The sequence below is a fragment of the Cornus florida genome, unplaced genomic scaffold (genome assembly GCF_030987335.1).
Source record: "Cornus florida cultivar Cherokee Brave unplaced genomic scaffold, ASM3098733v1 CherokeeBrave_3.0.0_Hap2_Chr10, whole genome shotgun sequence".
In the NCBI taxonomy this organism is placed as follows: Eukaryota; Viridiplantae; Streptophyta; class Magnoliopsida; order Cornales; family Cornaceae; genus Cornus; species Cornus florida.
Window position 1 is genome coordinate 94605607 of NW_026775580.1, and position 20256 is coordinate 94625862.

Sequence of the window (20256 nt, forward strand, 5' to 3'; positions counted from 1 at the left end):
AAGAATAGGAAGAGCACATTTATATAATGTCACAAAACTTTGGTCCACACCATCAGCTTGGTCTCTCTACTTGTCTGCAATTATATTTACAGCTTTAAAGTTCCGTAAAGTTTTATACATGGTGATTAGAATTTTGTTAATGAAAAATGGTTTTTTCTGAAGTGACGAACCTAGTCTAAGAACACTGAAAGGATATGAATTAAATGTGTGTGACTCAAATTGGGTCCCACAATTATGAATAAGATGGCATGGCTTGCACGGTTTCCACTTGAGATTAGACTAAGAATTATCGGTTTATTTAGTAATGCTAGAGTATTCTTTTTCCTTGATTGAAATTTGGTGAAAGAAAAGGAAATGATAAGGAAAAAAAAAAGAAATTTATCTTACGTTTTGGCTTTAAAATATGAATAAAATTGAGAGGAAAAAAAGAAAATCTTTTAAATGATAATTTTAGTAGGGAGTTAATACTGACCGTCACTCTTGTTTTCTTTTAAAATGAAATTACCCAAATGTCCTTAGATTACATAATAGTTGATTCTTATATTTTTTATATTATAATTATCCTTACTTGATAAGGATACGACTACGTAAAATTCACCCATTATTATAACTCACACATCCTTCTTTGGACTCCCACTGAAAGCACATCTCTGTATTTGATTTTTTTTGGATTCATGCATATTTCATGATTTAGAACACTCTCATCATCTTGTAGTATGAATTCCATATGAATTTAATCAGACCCATTTTAGTTCCAACCAAAAACAAATTAGCAAAAATGTTACTGAAAGTGATTTAATTCAAAACAACCACAAAAGAAATCCAAGACAAACTCAAACGGAAGCTTTTGTTGCTAACATCTTCACAATATTTCGTCTATGTAAACCATCATATTGAAAGATTTCACCACACGGTCAGATTTATATTGCAATTGAACCTAAAATAAAATTTTTCAAAACAAACCTATAGATGTTTTGCGTTTTGAATCATTCGTGCACAAAGCTTATCGTTCTCGTTTTTTTCTTTGGAATCTAAATTTCACTTATTAGGAATGTGTAATCAAATTTTAATCCGAGAATGAGAAAAAGTAAGGAATTTGATTCAAAGAGTTCTCTAACCCTACTAGGAAGGACAATAAAGGGCGGTATTGAAAAGATACACTACCATTTTAGTATTCCCCGTATGAAGGTTGAAGGATTTGAAAGTAAAAAATTAGTGGATTAATATTATCCATTTTGGTCTACTTTTTCTTTTTGTAACAATTGAGCTTTTATTTATTTATTTTTTTTCAATCACGTGCGTAACAACGCGTACCTTATTTCTTTAACTTGTTATATATTTGAAGCAATAACCAGATCCATTGTTTTAAGGCGAAAAGTGAAAAGTGAAAAGTGAGAACAGAAGATACTTGTGTTGTCCCATGCGTGGAAAAGAGCTAGTCATTGTGAAAAGCGTTTTACTTCTCTGTGTCCTTTTTATGATCACATTTTACATAGTTGTAATTACGTGATCAATTTGAAAGCAGCCCGGCTCAATTATAAGGCGAATGAGACGGCCGTCTTGGGCCTCAATTGAATAAAGAGGTCCCATATTTTTTATTCTAACATTATATTTATTTTGAACCCTCTCACACGTACATCAATTGTCTACAAAACAAAATAGTATCTCTATCACATGCCAATAATTGTCATTATATTTCTTTTGAAACCTCACACATTAATCGCTTACAAAATTAAATTACTATTTTTAAAATTAAAAATCCAAATACTGTTTTAAGTTTCCTTGAAGAAAAATTATTAATATTATATTCATATATTAAACATAAGAAGGCATAATTTTGAAATTTTGTTTCAGGCTTCAAAAAATATCGAGCCGCCCCTGTTTGTAAGTCTAATTATAAAGTATAAAGAATATGATTTTTTGGTTTCTGACTTATAGTTCTCAAAAAATTTAAAAGTATTTTTCAAAAAATTTATATTTTTTTGTTTTCCTTGACTTAAATTTTAAAAAATAATTCAAAATAAAAAAACAGAAAACTATTCTCTAAAAAAATGAAACCAAGTAATCCCTAGATTTTTGTATCATTATTTAATTTGTTAGTGAAATGTTTGAGAAATTTATTGAAAAACCCCTGAGCCTACCATGTAGGGGTGACAATTTTCTCCAACCCGCTAAGTTCTTAATGGGGCAAAATTTGTAGCTCCATATATGGTAAAAGAATTGAAAATTTGAAGCAGGTTTGGGGTGGGGGCCGGATTTAGTGACTCCCCTACCCCCAGCCACCGCCCCGACCCCGATTATATATATATATATTTAACTTAAGTGTCCATTAATATATTTTGATTAAATATTCACTAGAATAACTACTTACTAAAATTTCACAATTGTGCACGTGATTCAATCTTTAAGAATCAATCAAGGATTTAAGATCTTAGTATTATATCCAAAGCCCAATAATTAATTCAATAGTTTTAACTTTATCGCAATTAAACGGAATATGCGGGGTGAAGTCGGCAGAATATATGGTTTAACCAACTCCATCCTAACTCCGCCCCATTGCCATCCCTACTACCATGTCTGCAGTGGGTGCCACTGAAGAATAACTCCCACTGATTTTCTCAATCAGATATGTTTGGTATGGAAATGGAACCTTCTTTGATTTCCAGAGCTGCATGCAACAATGGTCCGACAATGGAGTCCAGGTTCAATTCATTGGCAAGAACAAGATGTTGTTGTCGTGCCCCACCCACCGTCGGATGGTCCCACCAGGGGTACCTATGCTATGATCAAACGCTTCTTTGGCTGATGATAGAAGAATGCATGTCCATGGAGGGTTTTTATGTCATTATATATATGTATATATATATATATATAGTGGCATCTTATGTAGTTTATTCATGTGGTACGTTTAGGTTCTAGAAGCCATACAACTATGCAATCGGACCTACCTTGTTGTTACGGAGACTCACAAACCAAAATCGTCGTCGTGAGAGGAAATTGCACTCTTACCAAATCACTAGCCAAACCGCCTTCGGATTTTAAAGTTTTATCTATCTTATCTAATTTTTTAAGGGTAATTTTTTTTTTTTTTTTATACATATTTTCTCTCTCTATAAAGAGCATTTAGAAGTGAATTCACTGATTCTAATTATTGTATAACCTTAGCTTTTAGTGGTATTTTTTATTTTATATAGTTTTTCAGTAAAAAAAAAAAAAGAGGTTAAGAGTTTAAGTGCCTTAGGCTTTATATGTCAAATAAAATAAAATAAAAAATTAAAATCAAAATCAAAATGCAAGCAAATTACACATAATTTTAATAATAAAAAAAAGTGATTCTCAATCTAAATAGAAAGAATCGAAAAAGAGAGAGTTAAATATATTCAAGACAGCATTATTCCACTTATTCTTTTTAAATTCATCCATGCATATGAGATCATCATGCGAATAAATGTATCAACATTCCTTGCAGAGGCATCCAACAAGAAAAATAATTTATTTATCCTATTTGTCAATACAGAAACAAATTAGTCAAATTAATTTGATAACCAATTTTCGTCTTTTAGTCGTATGAAATATTTTAAAAAGTATGGCCGGAAGCAACTTGTGCTAACAAATCATTCCAAAACCACAAAAATCAAAGTCAATGGGGGGTAGCTAAGTCATTTTTCATTCAACCAAATTTGTAGACTTAGGACCACCTATAATATTCATATTATGACATCCCACATCTTATATATGCATATGCATATACTATCGGAGGTGGAGGAATTAACTGTTGTATACATATCATCAAACACGGTGTGTATATATATGTATATATATAAAGCTTGCCATATCATGATATGAAGAAGGTGTTGGACACCTCTCTCTATCCCTCTAAGAAATAGCAGTTGGTCATTTGAATATTAGGTTCTCACCTCTCCATTTAAAGTCCTCCAAACCATTCTCCATTTTCACAACTCCTCCATCCCTTTCAATTTCCTAGTTTTCTTCTTCATCTCTCGTCAAATTTGTTTAACCCTTTAGAACAACAATAGATCGAAGAGTTTTTAAGCTTTTACTCGAGAAAATTCAACAAAATGACAGTAAAGAAGATGATCTCATTGCAATCTTTCTTCCCGAGCTGTTGCAAGAGTGAGATCAAGCCCCCCAAGAGAGCGGTGGCGAAACAGTCTTCATTTCAGAGGCTCTCTCTATCGGATTTTAGCTCTTCGACGCTTTCTGGGGACCTCTCCATCTCTTTAGCCGGATCAAATCTTCATGTGTTTATGCTGGCGGAGCTGAAAGTGATCACACAGAGCTTCTCACCCACCAACTTTCTTGGTGAAGGCGGGTTCGGACCAGTGCACAAGGGCTTCATTGATGACAAGCTTAGGCCTGGTTTGAAGGCTCAGCCTGTGGCTGTCAAGCTACTGGATTTGGATGGCATGCAAGGTCATAGGGAGTGGCTGGTACGTATTTACTCAAATTAAATACCCTTGATTTCTTAATAATGTTTTCCCTAATTTTTTCATGATTAATGACTAATTCTGTAGTTTTATCCAATTTATTTATTTTGTTTACTCTTTGGACAGACAGAAGTGATATTTCTTGGGCAATTGAGACATTCAAATGTTGTGAAGCTGATTGGGTATTGTTGTGAAGAAGAGCACAGGCTATTGGTATACGAATACATGCCGCGAGGCAGCTTAGAGAATCAATTATTTAGAAGTAAGATTCTCTTTAATTTTCATTAATTCAGTTTTCTGTTCATATATATATATATATATATATATATATATTCTTGAAAATGGTTCAATTTTGAAACATTCACTGCACTTTAACATAATGTGTGAATACAAAAACATAATATACAATCCAGGCAATTTGTTGATTTTAAAATGGTACTTTTGGTTGGTTCTCCATTTACATAAATATCATCAATCGACAAGAAAAAGAAAAGGTCAAGCTCGGATGACTTGACTTTTTCCCATATATAGTTGACATTGCTGTTTGCATATATATATATATATATATATATGAGAATTGTTGTTAGATGTAGGTTTTATATTGCACGCATTCCTACTTAATTAGACAGATCGCACTTACCTCTAGTTGAAGAGTTAACTAATCATGTATTAGCTAGCAATTAACACATCATTATTAGATATGACAGCACTTAATTTGGTGGACACTTTCGATAGTTTAATTTATGTCCTCCGCCGCCTTCAAATGACACTTGAAAATGAATTCTCATTTTCGATATTAAGTGCTCAGAGCACCTAATGACCAAACCTCATGACATGGATGGCCATAAACAATGCTAAGAAAAAAACAATCATTAGAAACATTCATGCGAGTCTTGATGGATGTCATTTCACCAATATATATATCGGTCACTTTTTAATTGATTTGGTTATTTTTCTTATTTTTATATTTTTTTCGATAAATTTAGTTTTATTTGATTAAATGTCTACTTCTCTCCTGGTGCACAGGATATTCAGCATCACTTCCATGGTCCATCAGAATGAAAATTGCTCTTGGAGCTGCAAAGGGCCTTGCCTTCCTCCATGAAGCCCAAAAACCTGTTATATTTCGGGATTTCAAAGCTTCAAACATCTTGCTAGACTCCGTAAGCTACCATTAATCTTTAATTTGTCCCATATACATATTTAGTTTGGTTTCATAACATTACCTTTATTGAATCTTGTTCATCTTCTTAATTTTCAGGACTACACTGCCAAGCTCTCAGATTTTGGACTAGCAAAGGATGGTCCAGAAGGAGATCACACACACGTGTCCACACGAGTTATGGGCACTCATGGCTATGCTGCTCCTGAATACATCCTGACTGGTAATTTGGTTATATAGTTTTATTCCTATATATACATATAATTCGAAGAGTATTAGGTCGAGCATTGTCGAAATTTAATCTCATCCAATGCATAAACTCTCGGTTAGACTATAAGGTCTAGCAATGTCAAAATTTAGAGATGCAAATTAAGTATCATATTGATGATATATGAATCTCACAAATTTCATTTTGCAGGTCACTTGACATCGGCAAGTGATGTTTATAGCTTCGGAGTAGTACTCTTGGAGCTTCTAACGGGAAGGAGATCGGTGGACAAGAGCCGTCCACACAGAGAACAAAAGCTAGCAGAGTGGGCAAGGCCTCTACTGAAGGACTCCAGAAAGCTGAGTAGGGTAATGGACCCTAGACTCGAAGGGCAGTACTCGGAATTGGGGGCACAGAAGGCAGCTGCATTGGCTTATCAGTGCCTGAGCCACCGGCCTAAGCTTAGACCAATCATGACTAACGTGGTCAAGACTTTGGAACCTCTAAAGGACTTTGACGATGATGTTCCAGTAGGACCATTTGTTTACACAGTTCCAACTGATCATAATGATTCGCAGAAAGAACATGTTAAGGAAGGTGAAGCTACTCAAAAGGTTTCCAAGAAAGAAAATGGCCACCATCACCGAAATCAGCAGCTGCAACATGGACATAGGCATCGGATTCAGTCACCGAAATCCACAACCATATATTCAGAAACTGCTCTGCACCAAAATATCAGAAACGAGTTGAGATCTCCGGTGCACCATAGATTTAAGAGAGCATAGAGACTGGTTATACAACTGTAAATTAATAACATTGTAGATAGAGAGATTCATAACACAATGGTTGTTTTGAATTGCATAGTGTGACACACTTGATTTCTAGGCTCGAGTGTAAGGATCAATATTATGGGGACATGTTGATCTTTCTAATTAATTCATTCAAAAAAAAAAAAAAATGATTTATTTTATTTTATTTTATTTTGTAATGTACCTTCAGTAAACGGTCTGATTTCTCATAAGACAAGATACAAAATTAAGAAGATGCATGATGATTGTTGATGAGTACTTTTTCCTTCTTTTTAAAACTTTTTTTGTCCTCTGATTAATACTGGTGACTCGTCATTATTAGACTAGACAAGCACCAACTAATGTTAAATATGAAAAGAATTATAACTTAATCTGATACAGCTAAGCAGTTTTAAGAAGTACAAATTACATTGAGAGATTATCGGTGACATGTTACCAGTTGCCTAACTTCTGATTAGATTATATATATATATATATTGTTGGTGATTGTATGACATTAATTAATTTATGACAGATCGATGTGATCATTGTTTCAAGAAAGAAACCACTAAATCACGTGGTTGGGTTTGTTTCCACTGAACAAATGATATGGTCTTACTCTTATGTATGAAACAATATGAAAGGAAGGAAAAGAAATGGACGACTGCTTGTTTGAAAAAATAATAATTCTTAACAGAGATTACAATTTTATCCATACAAATACAATTTTAGTATGAAATGTTCAAGTGCCAAAAAAATGATTAACCGGAAATGGATATTTCCTAAGTGTTGACATTTTGTAAGAGAGACATTAATAGATGTGATACCCCTCGGATCCGAGACACGGATTGATCAGGTCCAAGTCCAAACCCGAGGGAAATATCAAACAATCAATATGTAATTGAATACAGAATACAAGATGAAATAAGAAATAAAAATAATAAGCTGAAAGAATGCTACTTGAAAATCCTTAAAATAATATAATTATTGAAATCTGTTAAATCCAAACTCCATTGGTTTAGAACTCGGGAATCCATCTATTGGACCCCTTATTAAAGATTCTCAAACCGAAACTGAAATAATAGAAATAAAATCTAAAACTAACATAAAGAAGATTCCTATATAGTCGGAGGAATGAATATCTGTATCTGCTTTGCATGTTCAAGTTCTAACCCTGGAACTGACGAACACCTGAAAAATAAAGGAGTGGGTCAGGCCCACATGCAAGTCCTGATCTACTACAATCCAAGCAGTAATCCGATACGCAGATATATCCTAAGAAGACTTAACAATATCTAGAGTAGTCCATATATGTATATAGTACACACTATAGGACGCTAGCTAATCCAGTAGATCCATCTCAGCCTGAATAGAAGGCAACATGTGAATACGCACCCGAAGGTGGGCATGAGTACCTAGACCTACCAGGGAACAACACCTATGTCCAGTTATCCATCCTAGGCGATATACGCGCCCTAACCATGGTCCTGAGACTCAAGCTCATACCATGACACATATAATAGATATATAAAGTCCGTACTCCTCCTAATACAGAATATCATCCATCTGTGTAGTTGTCTGATATATATATAACAAATCCATCCTGAAACTATAGTAGGTCATTCAATTCACAATTGATATGACACATGTAGGTGATGGACTTAATCTTTATGATTAATCCATACCTTAATCCAAATTTAGGTAGGACTTAGTGTCTGAACTAATCCGTACCTAGTATGACACCGTCCCATACCGGCACATACCATCCTCCAGTTTACGTAGTTAATAACACAGTATAATTATTTATTAACCACATCCCAGAATAAGCATAAATATAGTTTAGTATGTACACAACCAATTTATGCATCCAATATAACATTTAGATATCTCATTACAGTTCTTTATATAAATGAAAAGACTGTACATTTAGCTCCTCCAGTTAACATAATTAATGAAAACAGTATCAGATGCTAATCAATCATACTTCAAAATTTCCATAATTACAGTTTAATATGTGTATAACTAAATTATTCATCCAATAACAATTTTAGAATCCCAGTTCCAATCCTTTAAATTGATAAACTAAGATTATACAATTTACTTCTCCATATAGTACCATAACTGATGCATTGTATGACAGATTTTAAACATCAGTTAATTTCATCTAAGAGCACATATATTTAAACAGTATATGCTCTTAACACAGCTGAAAACATGATTCATAATTTAAGATCATGCAGAAAAACAAATTGCTAAAACAGTAAGCGGTTTAATGTAAATATTCAATTATCCACCTACGAGTCCTCTATTTGATCTTGGATTAATTCCCATCCTCAATAGCTGAATGTGAGCTTGCTTCTTAACATTATTATAAGTCTCAAACACTTAATTACAACATTCAGTAGGTTTAAACAGTTCCAGAAAATTCAATTTCAGCCAAACGAACCATAAAAACAGTTTCTAGACGTTTTAAGAGAGATCAGGCTCTAGAAATTAAAGAGCCTGCTCTTCTTTTCTTCAGAGCCGGCTCTAGGCTCTTTAGAGCCGGCTCCATAATGCCAAGAGCCGGCTCCAACATTCTAGGAGCCGGCTCTAAGGGATTTTAAGAACCTGCTCTCTTTTCCCTTAGCAGCCTCCATCCGTTTCGTTGTCTTCTCCGATTCCTGTGAGTACCAGTTCTCTGTAGTAACTTTTGATACATGTTTTAAGGTCTAATCCAGTTCCAGATTGATTATAAAACAATGATATACAATCAAAACTTGAATTGAAAACAAATTGCTACACAACGGAGCAAGGTTACAAAGTTACAGTTTTATTACTATCTTTTTGAAATAACCAAGAACAGGTTTAATTCCATAAATTGAAACATTGATTAAAGAGATAGAGCAGAACAAGACTTGCCATGAGTTTCAGTTTTGAAACTCTAAACCACTGTCTCTGAAGCTTCTGTCCACGTTCGAGACTCCTGTTCTAAATCTCAAGTGCTCTTGGTTCAATCCAGAAGCACTCCGTCCAGTGTATCCTTAAACCTTTCCGTCAACCTTACCAGTTTTCACTCTCTGTATCTCTCTGTCTCATGGTATATGTATCAATGAATAGAGTTTTCTGTGTAACCCTAAACCAACGTATAATACTGTATTTATAGGCTTTAGTATAACCCTAATTTTAATACAAAACCAACCCTAAGTCGGCTACATCCGTGTAACTAAAACCCTAATATAAATATATATATGCCTCCATACAGTCACGTTAAAACAATTTAAATATAATTAACTTAATTCAATTAAAACAACTAAATTACATCAGTTAAACAATTATCTAATAATTAATTCAATACAATTTATGCAAATATAAACAATTTCAAATAATGCAAATACAAGCAAATCGCCAGTTAAATAAATAAAACAAATAACAACAATTAAACAAATAAACAATTAACCAAAAATAAATACAATGTAAACAATCTAATAAATATCAGGATTATCCTTTTAAAATTAGGAATATTACATGGAGGCCGTTTACGTGAAAGCATATGTGTGTGTGTGAATATAATATTGGTAGTTGGTACCATTGGGATTGCATTATTGCCAATTGTCTATTTGTATCCCAAGATTTTTATTTATTTATTATTATTATTTTTTAAGGGTAGCTTTCGTTCATTGCATACTCTGAGAAGACTGAAAATTGGGCAGCTAGCTAACCTAACTTTTTCTAGACTAGAAATTTTGTTGGGTTTTTATTTATTTATTTTAATGGTATAGCCTGCTGAGAATATATTGTGGTAGGAATATTAAATTTTCAAATGTCATAAATAAATTATTTTTTTATTTTATTAACAAGAAATTTATATACTTGTACGTTCTACTTTTTACAGGACATTGATGAACCCTAACCTCTCTTAAAAGGTAGAAGAGATGCCTAAACTGCACACAGCCTTTGATCCTTTTCCCTCTTTTGTTAAAACTGGATTTGTATTTTCAGTTCGTATAGATTTGATTGATGTGGTCGTAAATTGATCCTAGACACCAAAACAGTTAATTCTACAAGAGACAATAAAGGCCTCACTTATTTCATGTTATACAGATATACTAACATAAATAATACAACATCAAGAAATGACTTGGGATAACTTTTTAGCAAGATTTTATATTTGACATTATTTACATAACTTTTATTGCTACAAGAAAAATCATTTGTTCGTGTCGATTTTCTTTTATATTTAATAGTAATTTTGAATTAGGGATGCACATTTACACTCTTAAACTTTTAATTTGATTCGATATAATTTAATTCGGAATATTTAGCAATCGATTTAATTACGAATTTAGAATTTAAAAAATGGTGGTGATCAGCTTGATTCACGAATTACAATTTAAAAAAACTAAACTAATCTGAATTGAACCAACCTGCTATTAATATGTTGTATATGTTTATATATAAAAATACAAATTTATTGTAGACTTTACCATGCCAAATAAAAAAATCTCATAACCCAACAGTTGATCATCCAATTCCAGCTCAACATTCAATTTCCTGATGTCGTGTCATAAAAGATTAAATCGAATTGATCCGAATTATAATGATGTGGTTGGATTTAGATTGTGATTAAATTGAATCAAATTTAAAATTTTAAAAATTATTGAGTTAGATTAATTTCAAAATATTACTAAATCGATCCAATTCAATCCAAATCGGGTACGCCGTGAACTAAAATCCGCAGTATCTTCCTCGTAATGAAGTCATACAAGGCGCACCCGTCTTAAAATTGATTGTTCAAATGTCGACACATGACAAAATATGTCGACATGATTGTTGCCCGTTCGTTTACAGACGATTGGGCCTTGGGCTTAGGGCCCAACCATAAAGCCAGCGTTTGGTTCCGACTTTTATGCTTGTTCCAGCCTACATATTAGTCCATTCATGACTATCCTACACAACTACTGAGACAAGACTCCGGCACAGACGCAGAGAGAGACAGTCATGGCTTCTCTGGACTCAGACGTGACTATGGTTCCCGCAGGCGAGGGTTCGTCCGGCGCTGGACCGTCTTCTTCAACCGCTGTAACAACCTTATCCAAGAAGTCTAAGCGATTCGAGATCAAAAAGTGGAACGCTGTCGCTCTTTGGGCTTGGGGTACTCTAAACCCTAACCCTAACCCTAGTTTTTTCTTTATATTTTTTATGTTCCATATTTGTGTCTTTTTCTCTGTATGTGTGTATGTAGGTGTATCTGTATGTGTTGAATTGAATGATTCATGTAATAATTTGGTGGTATATTGTTTAATTGGTGGATGCAGATATTGTCGTGGATAACTGTGCGATTTGCAGGAACCATATCATGGATCTCTGTGAGTTTGATCTCTCCTGATTTGATCTTATTGATCCTGATTTCTAACCCTTTGTTTATTGTGGTACTATTTTTTTTCCCCTGATTTAATGGTTATTTTCTGGGATATATTTGGTGATTTGATTAGGCATCGAGTGCCAAGCTAACCAAGCGAGTGCCACCAGCGAGGAATGTACTGTTGCTTGGGGTATGCATCTTCTCTAAGCATTAATAGCCTTTCACTGTTATAGTTGTTGTTTAATTGAAAAGGGATAAGAAATTATGTTCAACTAAAATTGTAGAGAAAATTGGACTTTTCACATGTTTGTCCTTGTTATGGACAGCTATTGAAAAGTTGTTAAGGGATTAATAATTTAAAAACGGGTGAATCTGTGAATCAGGTGTCTTACTGCTAGTTAATCTTTTGCTTTATGAAGGTGCTGTTTTTGTGGATCATTGGTTTATTATGAATGATGATTTTTACCATGCTATTAGCGATAAATGGGAAACAATTTCATTTTGTGCTGCAGAACTTTGAGTTTTTAAGCATTACAGACCAGTCCTGGAAGTATCTTCTCTCTCTTTTTTCTTTACCTTGTTCTTGGGGATAACAACCTGGGGGATTAGTCATTAGTCAGTGTTAGAAGGAGCTGAATTTGTCTTAATAGGTATTGTGTAGTTGATTTTTTCTTCCCCCGGTTGTTAAGTTTAACTTTTATTAACTAAAAAAATGAAATTTTATGTAGGGCAGTAAGAGAAACTAGATCATGAAACTCACAACATACCTAAAACAACTTAGTTGATTATAACAGTACTATTAATTAGGTATAGTTGTTCAAAATTTAATATGTATTGTACAATTAGTAACTAGCAGTTGCACTGTATGAGGGTGTGGTAAAAAAGCTCCTGTATGGTTTTTTAAACTTGTTAATGGAGGCTTCTTCAGTTTTGATATGATTCACTTAGTGGGTTATAGTTTCATGTAATGATGTGTGTTATATTCATTGAATTTCGAATACCTCAGTAATGTTTTATCTGAGTGGGTTATATTTTCACTTAGTGGGTTATATTCATTGAATTTCGAATGCCTCAGTAATGTTCAATCTGTTTTTAGAAGTTATCAAGCATTTTAACGATGTCATCAAAGAATATTGAAATCATTATACAATGTGTGAATTGTGGGTGTTTGACAATGAATACGGATGGATGTACTACCTGTAATGCAATGGAGGTACCAAGCAAACTACACTAGGTGGAAGTCAAGGCTGATTTGTAAAAGAGAGACAGAGTGAGTGTGGCAATACTGGGATCATCATGGATTCTGCAACATCAGGGTCTTGTTGAGGTCAATCTAAACTTGGGAGGTCGAGGTGGTATACTTTTTGTAAAGACTCTAGTCTAGTGTTTCTAAGGCTCTTCAAGAGGATACCAAGTACGGCAAAAGATCCTCTTAGTTCTTGAGGTCTCCCCTCTCTAGTAAATGTGAAAGGGGGGGGGGGGGGGGGGTTAATCTTTTATCTTTTATTTATTGTGCCTCCCCACCTCCCCTTTTTTTCCTTCCTCTTCCAATGAATGAACAATGAGGTCTCATTCTTATTTTGCCTCACAGTTTGATTTGTTATGTTTGACAATAATTTTTTTTACTATAACGACAAAGCTTGTAAAAATGCTATTTTGGCTACTAGCAGCCTACTATGTAGCCGTAGTTTGACAGTTTTGATGATTATTGTTATAATTTTTTTAATGTTTGTCGCCTAATATGAGATAATTACAAACATATTACGACGGTTAGCAAATAATAAACAAAGTCTTTTCCCAACAACTTGGGGTCGGATACATGAATCCTATTTTTTCATTCTAATCTATAAGGTCGTAGCCTCAGTTAATGTGGTAATACTTCTTTAGAATTAGAATGTCATGTAGAAAAAATTTAATATGTCTCTCTTTCAGATTACATTGAACCTTTTATTGTGATGATTTCTTGAGGTGCTGATGTTTGCGGTCCAATTCTTTGTTCAATTTAATGGCCATCGGTCATCGAGTTTTGTGGTCTATTGGAACTGGAAAAAGAAATATATGTCTTTGGATCGAATTCGTAGAAGAATGATCACTTTGAGAATTCTTGAGCAATACTTGTTTCCTAATTCTTGCAGGGGTCTGCAACCATGCATTTCACTTCCACTGCATCAGCAGATGGCTCAAGACTCGTCAAGTTTGTCCGCTAGGTAAATCTTATGTGCCCTCTTCTTTCTTTTGTCATATCAATCACCTTGCTTGGTGATGCAATATTTTCATTTCTTTTGTTGTTTGGTGATGCATTTTTTCATTTCTTTTGTGGTTGTTTTTTTGTGCAGATAACAGCGAGTGGGAATTTCAGAAGTATGGTCACTAAAACCACTGTGCATTTCAAGAACTGGACTGCCTCTATATTTCAGCTGTACTGATTTCAAGTGGAAAACTTGAACCCATATCTCTTTCTATATGCCTTCTAGTATTTTCTGTATTCAAATATTTTGTCCAGAAGATCGACGAGGAACAATTTTTACGTGCAACCTGGACTTATGATTGAATGTGCACTCAGTACAAGTGTTAGTTTCTTGATCTTTTGTTTAGGAACATTGTTCATTAATCAGTATATTTTCCCACATTTTTTTTTTGTGGGTAACGACACTTGTTATGCCTTGTTTTTCATGATGGTTGGTTATTCTTGTATCATGATTGATATATTGGTCTACTTTGTACTTGGTTTTGATTGATGGCTTTTTAAATAGTTATGGCAATTGTCTGACTCTTTGAAAAAAAAAAATCTATGTATATACGGCTACTCTCAAGGATGTGGGCTTGTTTTTTCCTGATTAGCTGGGTTAATTTCCATTACTGAAATAATCTCATAATGAAAGGGAAATTGGAGAAGTTTATCTCGAAGGTGTTGTAATTTGCGGAGAACTCATCCATTATGTTGACGCGGCTAATGAGAAATCAGTTCAGTAGATGATAGTTTCTGATGGAAAAGAGCACATGGTATTTTTCTAAAAATGGTTCAATTATAAGCGATATTGATTTCATTAGGTGGTCATTGTAATTGCACCAAGTTGATGGGATTTGTGTGATTTTTTAAAAATGGAGTTATAAGCAACATTGGCTAATGACGATATTAGTTAAAGAAAAATCCCATCGGGCACGATCCGAGTGGTAAAGGTCATGCCCCCACATCCTATCTGTCGAAGATTGAGTGAGTGCAATCAACAGTTCATTTGCAACATTTGTACACCGAGCTGATTAAAGGAACCCAAGGAGTCGACCCTAAGTAGTTTGGATCAAGAGTCTAGACATGTTTGAGTTGAATTTAATCCAAAAAAAAATAAAAAATAAAAACGTAAGAAAATATATATATACACCTTGAAGAAAAAGCTTCCATATGGGATCATTGCATAAATATACTAATAACAGAAACAGCAAGGATAGCAACATTTTTTTGTACAACAGAAAAACAAGGGTAACTTTGGACAATCAGGACAAGAACATGTCCATCTACTGCAAGAGAAATGTAGGCAGGAAGGACATGGTAATATGCAACAGCTTCTACTGCATGAGATCTTGCCAAAGCATTGGGAGCGAGGGCAGGAGCAACACTTGCAGTTTGATACCGAACAACAGACACATGAATGGCAGTTGCATAAATTGCAGTCGCAGCAGTTTGGCTTTTTAAAATCAGGACAGCACCCATAAGAGCAAATCCATGAGAAGTTGAAGCAGGAGGCTGCTGCACTGCATGCCAAGGAAACTCACATTATACACAAAGCATTTGCATTAAGCCAAAAGTAATCGGCTCAGACTGTAAAGAGAGGCAAGATGGTAAAAAAAAAGAAGTAATACATATTTCTCATTGAGATTTGCTGAATGGTCAGTTAAACACTATATTAAGAGACAGAATAATAGACTGTCAGTTATTTTGGATCACTGCTTATAACAGAGTAAGATTTCACAAATCTATCGATTGAAATAGAGAGCAAAAAACCGTATAAATGCACATCATCCCACCTCAACTGGATTTTCTAAGAACATATTGTTCTTCGGGCTAACCTGTTGAAGGAAGGGATAATTACGAAAGAGTACAAGAGTCTAGCGAAAGGAAGCTTCAAACAAGAACACAGGTATCAATGCCTCACGAAATTCATTTTCTTTTTAAGCTTAATCCGTATTGTCTCTCATGAATTACGTAGGTCAAACTAGTACACAGCGAAAAATAAGATGGCATGTGATGACTTAGTACAGTTTGTGTCCATCCCTCTGCACACTCCATAAAAGATCTCATTATACTTTTAGTTACTATATAGTTCTATTATAATCAAGAATACAGTTAAGTTTCAATTTTTTAATTGTTCAAAAAGCAGAGCAACCTAATGTAGCTTCTAGAGTTTTTTTTTCATTATACTTTTAGTTACTACATAGTTCTATTTTAATCATGAATACAGTTAATTTTCAATTTTTTAATTGTTCAAAAAGCAGAGCAACCTAATGTAGCTTCTAGAGTGTTTTTTCATTATACGAGTTTGGGACCTTTGGTTGCAAATGATCCTAAACCTCTTTCATTTTTTATTAACTGTGACCCTTCGCCTGAAAAAAATTGGTTGGACCATTTTTTAAGTGTCACAGTCAGCCAAACAAGAGATTGCAATGAGATAGATGATAATTCACTTAGCAAGTATTTGATAATTCAAGTTTTTCATGTCCTTGTAAGTAATTTTTTTTTGCCATTTTTGAACATTTAATACACAAAAACACCATTTTACCAATTATCTAAAAGAAGAATACTAAAAGCTATGAATATTTAGTTGTCTCATGTCTGTAAGTTTAAGGATTTTATAAATCAAACTTTTAGATTCATCCTCATGTTCAATCCCTGTAATACAGTTGCTTAGCAGCTCAATTAGCAACTGTACATACAAAGACATATTGAAATGATACCTAACAAACAAATTATAAGGTCAAAGATATAAATCAAGATACCAATTTCCTGTAAAGGAGAGAACAATTACGATTTGTATGGTTATTTCACAACCACAGTTACAAGTACCAATAGTAATTCGATCATTTTTCAACAGTAACAATAAAGCGGAAACTCAATTTATGGAACACATTAAGTTTGTCACTCAGATAATGATTATTCCATAAATTTTAATATAAATGGTAAGGTTAATCCCATTTTGCTGCTGCTCTATGCATATGGTTATGAAGTAATTTTGTCCTCTTAATATTGAATATTTGCTGCAAATCTGGGGCACAAATAACACTACTCAATCTATACAGAACAGATAAGAATATGACAAGAAAGTACCAGATCAACTTCCAGAACCGACATGAGCTTTGAATCTTCCGACTTCTGCTTGAAGAAAAAGAGAAATGTAAGGATTAAATCTTCTATCTAATTTGAAGGGAAAAGTTGTGGAATTACTTACGCAGGTACTAAAGGATCTGTATTTGCCTCCACAAAATCAGCAACCCTACCAAATTGTTAAGTCCAATTAATATTGCATTAGTTAACACTAGATGAATAGATTTCCTCATGTAATTCCAGGAGAAAAAAGAGATAAATAAACTGCATAGATTAATTCCTTTCCAGATTAAATAATTGGTTAACTACATGATACATAAAACATTTGCAAAATCAATCACTTACTCTTTGCAGCACCGAGAAGCAGGTTGAAGGCCATCAATGGATTTTAGTTCCTCCTGCTTGCAATAAAATTTGTCATTGACATTTTTGTGACAGAATTGTGTAAGAAGGAGAGAAATCACAAGTAATTGGGCTCGCACCCTATCTAAGTAGGCAATTTCTGTGATAATGATAGTCAAATTGGAAGCAGCAACCCCTTTGTGATTATTGATTCTGCTACCACATCCGGGAATGCATTTGTAATATCTAACATTTGTGAAATCCTATTTAATGTTGTATACCACTAGAAAGACGGTACACTTGTAACTAGTATCATCTAATTGCAGCAACCATTTTTAAATTAGAATAGTGTAAATAGACATTTACATTAACATGGAACGAAAAATAAGAAACACTGCTAAATGTTTGGGGAGTACTAAATAGACATAAACTTGTAGTCACCTATATTTGTTTGTGCATCACTCATCATATGACAAATAGCAACCAATTCTCACTAATTGGTTTCCGCTGTTTCCATTTTATGCGAACTATGGGAACACTGTCTTGTCATTTCTTCATGCTTGCCTAGGGAAAAGAGGAAAAGAATTCATCCTTCATGTACAACATCATAGTGGGGGCAGTAGTGATACTGTCCATGGGGCAGACAACAGAGTAAGTGTGATTAATCGATCAATTTAATCCACATACAAAAGTATTTCTTAGTACACGGTGAAGATTAGCAGCTTTTTATGATTAAATCCCCTAATATATGTATTGCACTCTGTAGTTGTTTTATTTTTACGTAACATTGAAAGTTCGGCCCAGGGAAGGTTGAGGAATACAGAGGAAATATGGTGCAAGGAAGAGGCCATTGAGGGATGAATAAGAATGAGAGGTCTGAGCTTTATTCTAATGTTCGGAAAAGAAATAGCGTTGCTTAGGACTCCATGTCCCCAACAAAATGCAAGTCTACACAAGCTTCCCTTGCTGTTTGAGGGAGATCGAATGTTGGTTCTGAAATATACTAAAAAATATCAAGATTAAGCTAAAAATACACCCAAATTGATGTCCCTTTTGAATGTGCCTCTTCAAATTGATCTCATAGAACTCATTATTACAGCTAGCACACACTAACTATTATCAGCCACCAAGAAATGGTGTTACAATTAGATTAATTAAATACTATTGTTTAATTTCCATAGATGAATCATAAACTTGTTGATTAGGTTGCTACTTCCAGTTATTTGATTCAGTCATTTGTTTCATTAAATGTCAATTTTTTTTATAATGATTAATTTTGTTGCAGAGGATTGAGTTTATACCCTAATCAAAATTTTCTTTTTTGGAGTTAACTTGATATAAAAAAGGTAAAATGAATGAAAAATAACACAAATAAATAACATAATGACTAGCTAGAAGAACAAAAACAGAGGGAAAAAAAAAAAATACAAACAATTAAAATTGAAAAGCTAACCTTAAGAAAACCGATCTCCCTCTCCAAAATCTGAACCTTAGCCAGCTGACGGCGCTTCCCGTACAAATCTGGATACTCTAGTGGCGGCTTGGGATGCGGCGGCTGCAACAGTGTTGATACCGAAGAAGAGCAGCCCGAAGAAACTTCCATTCTTAAGCAAAATTTATTTTTTAATTCTTATTTTGAAAGATAATTGTTAAACAATATTGCTACAATATAACATATGCATTAAGTAGTAAACAAAGTACCAGTAGAAACCACGAATAAATGTGGTAATGGAAATGCAAAAATAAAAAATAAATATAAAATTGAAAGAAGAAAGAGGAAGTAATTTAATTAGGGTTACGGAAATTGGGGATAATTATTTACAGGCCAGAACAAACCAAAGAGTTCTGCTAAACCGAAATAGCTATTAGTACTATATTTGTGTGTGCGTGCGAGTGTGTGTATGAGTGATTTATGTTGAAAGCAGTTTAGAATTGCAGAGAGAGTGAGAGTTACTATATTGAATTCAAAAATAATTAGGGTAGAGAGAGAGAGAGAGAGAGTCTGATCTATCCCTCTCTCTGGATATGAACAACACTTGTTTTCAACGGGTAATAGTACTAATAATTATTATAAAAATAATAATGGTACTGGCAGTAGAAGAGATGGTGAAAAAGCCTGCAAGTGGTTTGTACAAAAGATAGCACATGTGTGTGCAGATCACTGTGTGAATATTGATTTCACACCCTTAAAAAGTTTTTTTTAGGAGGTAAGATGTGGAAACTTTAAAGTAGGAGCTCCCTCTCTGTAATCTGTATGTCCACTTCTTGGTGTATTATTCTCTCTCTCTCTTCTTTTGTCTCTATGGAGGGAGAGAGAGAGAGAGCGTGGGTCTGGTGGTGTTATGGTGGTGGCAGAGTTTGCAGAGAGGAGGGCGAAAAACTCGACGCCGTACCTCCTTCCACCACACGTGACTGCTGCACATGATGGACAACACTTCATTAACACATTCAGGTTTCGTGTGTAATCGAATCATAGCATTTCAATACTAAAATACTAAATCAAATACTATATATCCCCTTGGCCCAATCCAATACTATATTGCTTGCGGGCCTCAAGGTTTTTATTCCTGCTATACAATTAAAATTTGGGCCTGTATGTCTAAGCCTTGTGTGACGTCCCATGTCCGTTGGAGGGAGAAGTATCAGA

General features: G+C 34.0%; 3 protein-coding genes across 4 annotated transcripts; 2 read left to right on the forward strand and 1 right to left on the reverse strand.

Annotated features, from left to right (window-relative positions):
• The first annotated feature begins 3759 nt into the window (after positions 1-3759).
• On the forward strand, positions 3760-6866 carry LOC132276017 (serine/threonine-protein kinase RIPK-like). Its single transcript, XM_059777258.1, has 5 exons — positions 3760-4451; positions 4575-4710; positions 5475-5611; positions 5710-5833; positions 6029-6866. The coding sequence occupies exons 1-5, from the start codon at positions 4080-4082 to the stop codon at positions 6601-6603; spliced, it is 1344 nt and encodes a 447-aa protein (XP_059633241.1). The 5' UTR covers positions 3760-4079; the 3' UTR covers positions 6604-6866.
• Positions 6867-11501: 4635 nt separating this feature from the next.
• LOC132276019 (RING-box protein 1a) lies at positions 11502-14609 on the forward strand. Its single transcript, XM_059777261.1, has 5 exons — positions 11502-11740; positions 11904-11954; positions 12081-12140; positions 14086-14157; positions 14287-14609. Exons 1-5 carry the CDS (start codon positions 11587-11589, stop codon positions 14322-14324), a joined length of 375 nt encoding a protein of 124 aa, XP_059633244.1. The 5' UTR covers positions 11502-11586; the 3' UTR covers positions 14325-14609.
• A 722-nt stretch (positions 14610-15331) lies between these two features.
• Positions 15332-20092, reverse strand: LOC132276018 (guanine nucleotide-binding protein subunit gamma 3-like). Of its 2 annotated transcripts, none has more exons than XM_059777259.1 (5): positions 19063-20090; positions 17613-17665; positions 17392-17436; positions 17271-17315; positions 15332-15700 (listed from the first exon to the last, which is right to left on the reverse strand). In XM_059777259.1, exons 1-5 carry the CDS (start codon positions 19210-19212, stop codon positions 15373-15375), a joined length of 621 nt encoding a protein of 206 aa, XP_059633242.1. In that variant the 5' UTR covers positions 19213-20090; the 3' UTR covers positions 15332-15372. The 2 variants fall into 2 exon arrangements, with proteins under 2 accessions (XP_059633242.1, XP_059633243.1); XM_059777260.1 differs by having other exon boundaries at positions 15502-15695; positions 19063-20092.
• Between the last annotated feature and the right edge of the window lie 164 nt (positions 20093-20256).

Coding starts and splice junctions, on each gene's coding strand:
- LOC132276017 (XM_059777258.1), top strand. CDS start 4,080: ATGACAGTAAAGAAGATGATCTCATTGCAATCTTTCTTCCCGAGCTGT. Junction 5,612..5,709: donor CAAACATCTTGCTAGACTCC/GTAAGCTACCAT, acceptor CTTAATTTTCAG/GACTACACTGCCAAGCTCTC. Junction 5,834..6,028: donor TCCTGAATACATCCTGACTG/GTAATTTGGTTA, acceptor TTCATTTTGCAG/GTCACTTGACATCGGCAAGT.
- LOC132276019 (XM_059777261.1), top strand. CDS start 11,587: ATGGCTTCTCTGGACTCAGACGTGACTATGGTTCCCGCAGGCGAGGGT. Junction 12,141..14,085: donor GGAATGTACTGTTGCTTGGG/GTATGCATCTTC, acceptor TAATTCTTGCAG/GGGTCTGCAACCATGCATTT. Junction 14,158..14,286: donor TCGTCAAGTTTGTCCGCTAG/GTAAATCTTATG, acceptor TTTTTTGTGCAG/ATAACAGCGAGTGGGAATTT.
- LOC132276018 (XM_059777259.1), bottom strand. CDS start 19,212: ATGGAAGTTTCTTCGGGCTGCTCTTCTTCGGTATCAACACTGTTGCAG. Junction 17,437..17,612: donor GCTTCTCGGTGCTGCAAAGA/GTAAGTGATTGA, acceptor ACAATTTGGTAG/GGTTGCTGATTTTGTGGAGG. Junction 17,316..17,391: donor ACAGATCCTTTAGTACCTGC/GTAAGTAATTCC, acceptor TTCTTCAAGCAG/AAGTCGGAAGATTCAAAGCT.